This window comes from Botrytis sinoallii (genome assembly GCF_014898435.1).
Source record: "Botrytis sinoallii strain Bc 23 chromosome Unknown BSIN_002, whole genome shotgun sequence".
In the NCBI taxonomy this organism is placed as follows: Eukaryota; Fungi; Ascomycota; class Leotiomycetes; order Helotiales; family Sclerotiniaceae; genus Botrytis; species Botrytis sinoallii.
Genome location: NW_024066029.1, coordinates 250,522 through 256,059, shown reverse-complemented (window position 1 = coordinate 256,059; position 5,538 = coordinate 250,522). Strand labels below are relative to the sequence as shown.

At 42.4% G+C, this 5,538-nt stretch overlaps 1 protein-coding gene across 1 annotated transcript; it reads right to left on the bottom strand.

Moving 5' to 3' along the window:
* Positions 1–647: 647 nt before the first annotated feature.
* On the bottom strand, positions 648–2,495 carry EAF02_001317 (uncharacterized protein; the record flags this gene model as incomplete). Its single annotated transcript, XM_038897365.1, has 2 exons — positions 648–2,299; positions 2,396–2,495. 2 exons carry the CDS (start codon positions 2,493–2,495, stop codon positions 648–650), a joined length of 1,752 nt encoding a protein of 583 aa, XP_038762340.1.
* Between the last annotated feature and the right edge of the window lie 3,043 nt (positions 2,496–5,538).

Sequence of the window (5,538 nt, the reverse complement as noted above, 5' to 3'; positions counted from 1 at the left end):
AAAAATCCCAAGGACTTTCTCAAAAATCCATCATGTGGTATCATCCCAACGCCAGTTGAAATAAAATCCGCTGGTATCAAAACATTCTTTGAAAAAGAAACCATTCAGTTTTCTTCATAACACTTTTCCTCGAAAAAAGCTTTTGTGTAAAATGAAGAAAGACGCAAAAGACGCAAAAGAACACCGATCCATAATTTCCCATTCCATACCAGTTTATTCCCATACCAGTGTTCTTTCCATCCCCCAAATATGTGTGGAAGTTGTTGATCTTTTTCTTCCAAGTCGCTATGTGAATATGTAAAAGAAGAAAAGTAAAAAAGAAAGGAAAAAAAAAAACAGACAAATATCCCACCCCTCCTTGATCCTGTGATTGTAAAAACATTCGCTATAATGCAAAGTAAAAAAGCAAAAAGACATTAATTCGTGCCCAATGCTATGACCATGTAAAACTTCCACACGTCTTGTTTCTATGCCAAGAAACTCCATGACGATGAATGCAGTTTTGACTGTGAAGTCGATGTAAGACTTGTAAATTACCAAAAGGTAATACAAGTCAAACGTATAAATTGTTGTATACTGGTGTTGTTTACTCGATGCGCAGATAACCCATTACATTATGCGACTAACACGTAGTATTGTTCAGAAATTTACCATCCCTTGGAATGATATTCTCCCAACCCTTGACTGAAATATTGATTCCAGCTTGAGTTAAGAGCTTGATCATCCTTATCCATATAAACATTCTCTGGGTATTGTTTAAGGTTTGCAACATCATGTGCAGTATGTCTTCGTTTGAGAGCTGCAGCAGCTTCATTGACTGATGACTTTTGTCTTCTTTCCCAAAGGAGGTTTTGTCGAAGACTGACAGTCAATTCAGTTGCAAGCATGTTTCTTCTGGTAGTTCTTGGTGAAAGTGCTTGTTGATGTGCGGTAGTGTTGGTGGTTGTCTTGATAATTGGTTGAGCTCCACGAGGAACTTCAGCAATTGGTCTGAGTCCTCTCATCATAAGAGGGGTCTCATCGGATTCCGGTGATGCTGCGAGGGAAGGACCATTTGGTGAAGAGTTGCGGGATCTTCGAAGAGCTGGAGTCGATCGAGAAGCTTCGGTGGCAAGTGCTTGAGCACGATCGTTTTGGTGAAGCATTGTAGTGATCAATGATCGTCTGGAGGTGAGTTGAGGTCTTGAATCAACTCGTTGAAAGAAGGTCTTGTCATCGATACTTGCGTTTCCAGAATCCTCAACTGAATCTTCCCAATCAGAGGAATCATCGTCATCGTCAATGGCAGATTCGTCGACATCATCCTCATCATCTGTCTCAAAGACATCGTCATCGAATGCTTCTTCTTGAATGGTTCTAGTGGCAACCTCTTCTTGGAAAGAGGTTTGCTTCTTGGCCAAAGGCTTTTGAAGTTTGTCAGTTAATGCACTACGTGGTTGCATTCTGTTTGGTAGAGAGCTCTCGTCTTCGTTTGATGATCCACCAAAGCTGAATTTGGCTGGCTTCTTCTTTTGTTGGAGTGTTAATGGTTTGTCATCCATAGAAACTGCTTGTTCACTGAGTGAGTCTTCACCGGAAGATCCACCAAGAGCGAACATTTGCTTCTTCTTGGGCGCAAGTGCTTTTGAATCTGTGGCGAGAATATCGGCAGTTGGGATCGACGATGGTACGGTGTTGAGTGGGATGGAACGCATTGAACTGCTGACGTGTGCGGGGGAGAGAGAGAAACCTTTGACAACTGAAGTGGCACTCTTTTCAGAGTTACTGCTTGATGATTCCATGGTGGCAGATTGATGTGGTGAGTTGATTGAGAAAGACTCATTTAAGGGCATGGCAGGTGATTCATACTTGGGTTGAATGAATTCTGGGATTCTCTCGGCGAGTGGCGCAAGGTAAGGTGTAGAGATTGTAAGAGGAGCCAAATCTTTCTTCTCCTTGATAGTGATAACCATCTTCTCAAGGTCATCCGGTGTAATGTGACGTTCCTTTCCTCGACTTCTGCTATTGCAAGAATCTTGTCTGTGAATTTGTCGGTGTGAGATATCGAGAGGAGAAGAATCGGAACCTTCTTCGAATTCGATGGCCTCTTCATCAACGAGCGAATCCAAACTTCCACTTAATTCCGGGACGTTATTCGAGTCGAGACCTGCGGAGCTTCTTGAGGATCGTGAAATGATGGGTGTGGTGGTGTTTGCTTCTGAAGTTGGTTCACAGCAAAAGGTTTCTCTGTTCCATAATCTCCAACTCAAGTTTTCTAATCTTTGACCTTCTTCTAAGGATCCAGCACATCTAGAGAAAACTGTGGCAAGGGATGTTAGTCAGTACAGTGAATGATGGGAATGTCATGACGCGAATGATTTCACGAGTGAATGTTGGCAGAGAGAAGTAAACTTACCCGTCCACATGCTGTAGAGGTTCTCGACGTTTCTGGTGTCGACTTTATGGATAAGTCCGGCGTCAACGGTCAAGACCGGCGCATTTAATCTGGAAGGCATAGTGATTGTATTGTGGAATCGAAAATTTGCTCGAACGCACGAGCTGTTATGAAAGTGAAGGCACGACTGCGGCAAGGAGTCGCGATATGATCGCGAAATGGTGGAGGAATGTTGGTTTGTTATGTTGATGATTGAATTTGTGTAATCGTGTAGAATCTCTTGACAGTGATTCAATTTGGTGGAGGCAATATCGAAGAGTGAAAGGTTGAATAAACGGTCGGTCGAGGGAGAAAAGTATTCGAGGGATTGATGCAGAAGGAGGAGAGAGTTGTACTTGTAGGTTTAAGTTGGGGTTGAAGACGTGGGGAGGAAAAGAGGTTGATGGACCGGATGTGGGTGAAGTAAAGTATAAGTATAGTGTGAAATAAGCGTTTTCGGAATCAATCGCCTTTTTTTCCTTCTGGGTCCGTTTTAATCGAGATGGGAATTTCTGGCGAGGTGCAGGAAGAGGTAGAGGAGAGGAGAATGTTCTTGAAGATATTCTTCTTTTTGGTAGATGTGAGTGTGAGTGTGAGTGTTGAATGAGTTGATTGATGTTGAATAGGAAGAGGGTTGATTATGTTGTTGGTAGGTAAAGTGATGGTGATGGTGGAAGTGGAGGTGGAGGTGGAGGTGGTGGTGGTGGTGATATTTGATAGATATTATATCCAAGTAATGTCATGTAATGTAATGTGCTGGTCGCCTTTCTTTTAGACTGCCTGACTTTGACTGAACTTGAACTACCTTGAACCTTTTTAGGTTTACCAGCAGAAAGGCGGAAAAGGAAAGAATGGGAAGAGAAAAAAAAAAAAGATTAAAAAAATAATAATCCAGTAGTGTGGATCCGCTTTGAGTAATATTCTTTTCTTTTCGCACACGATTTTCCTGCTTTCCTACTTTCCTGCTTTTCCTCTTTTCTTCTTATGGTCGGTGAATTAAAATCCAGTCAAGTTCAAGTGGTGGAGGAGGGGGTTAATGATCGGTCTAACTAGGGTGATGAGGTTATGAGTAAGTGAGAAAAAGGCTAGATCTCTCCTCTTCTCTTCATTTTTCCCTTCTCTTCTCTTCCCCGGTGGGAGTGGATCTCAATGAGGATGGGTGGGTGAGTGAGTGAGTGGGTGAGGGTTCTCGGTCTTGGAGAGAGTAATTAATTCCTTAGTGTCATCTGGTAATTACCCCTTTGAAAAGAGTCATATCCCATTTAGTCTTAGATCCATTCCAAATTCATGCCACGATCTATGACCGATCGGTCGATTCTCGATCATTCAGTCATTTTAGTTTATTCCTTCATTGGGTTAAGTAAACGGCCCTTTTTCGTATGGAGTCCAATGGCCCTAAGCCTATTTGAGCTGCTTTACATGAGTTTAAGTGCAATGGGGAAATTGTCAAGGAGTTCAATCATGTGCTCAAGAACCTGAAGATCGGTTCCAAACTTTCGCCATCCTTGTCTCCATCTCTTTTACCCCTGGTTCGGATTGAAAGAAGCCATGAGGTCCAGACAAGATAGTGGATGGGAGTTGAATCGTGATGGGGGAAATTGATGCTAGAGGAAAAGGAGTAATAATTGAAGGAGACTAAGCACAATGAGGATATAATGTGAGGATTGATCCCAAGGACTCCTTTCCCTTTCGAGTATCTTTTGATGGAAAGCCGATGAAAGGTCATTGCTTTCATATTCCATGACTTCTCTGGCGATGGCGATGGTTCTGACTGTGACTATGGATGGTATGGATATGGCTATGGTATGGATATGGATATGGCTATGGTATGGTTATGGCTATAATTATGGCGATGGCTATGGCTGTGAGCTATGACTATAGTTGTTTTGAGTGAAAAGGTTCATCTTTGTACCTTACTCGTTCATATCAAATCTCTCGAGAACAATTGGGCAAATCAATCGGTAGATGATGAGTACGTAAGTTTGAATGAGTATGAGTATGGGTATGGATGATATGAGTATGATTGAGTATGGATGGTATTACGATAATTGAGTATGATTGAGTATGATTGAGTATGATCGAGTATGGATGGTATAACTATAATTGAGTCCCGTTCAATCAATCAATCAACTCAAATATACACGCCGAGGCTTTCCCTTCACTGCCCTCCTCCCCCTTCATCTTACTCCACACAATCATCACCCCAACCAACATCCATATCATGAGGACGATAAAGTATCAAGACCTTCTTAAACTTCGCCTCAACTCGCCTCACCTCGCCTTAACTCAACTCACCTCAACTCAATTCAATTCATAAGCACAGCCATCAATGCATTATTGACAAGTGGTTCTGTATCTCCTCCCCTCCCTTCAGCATTACCGCCCTATCCCAAAAGCACATCACATGTCCATTGTATCATGAAAGTCCTCCCTCCCGGCTATCTATTCATCCATCCACCATCCAGAGACCGAAGTGTACAAGTATAAACCCTATCCTATTAACCCTATCCCACCCTCTACGCCCATTCCGTGGCGATGAACCTCTTATCCAGGATCCCCCGTTCCATTCGTGATAACTCTTCTGAAATCCATTAATTACCTAGTAAGTAAGTATCACTCTTCTACCGACGATGAATCACATCACCGAGATCCGAGGATTATCTTTTGGTTTGTATGGTTTGCATGGGTTTCACGGTTTTCACGGTTCTATTTCATAACATCAATCTAGTAAATGTAGTAAATGTACTACTAACGGACTGACTGATGGACGGACGCACGCTGACTGAGTACCGATGGGAGAAGACCAGAAGAAAAGTTAACCCGCATTCATCAAGCACATGATATGATTCATTGGAACACGGTACCCTTTTCCCAGCCTCTGGTATTGAGATGTGACACTGGTGAGAGTAGTGAGAGGAGTGAGAGTACCTAGTGAGAGTTTGATATCCGTTCAACGTGTCTTGCTTTACTTGTCTAATGACATGGGATTTTTTTAATGGGGATGGAGATTGAGATGGGATTTGATGAGGATTGAGATGGAATTCGGGATCCCCCAATTGTTCAGATTAGATGGATTTTCAATCATTCATTGATTCATTGATTCACATCCTATATCCTATATCTCA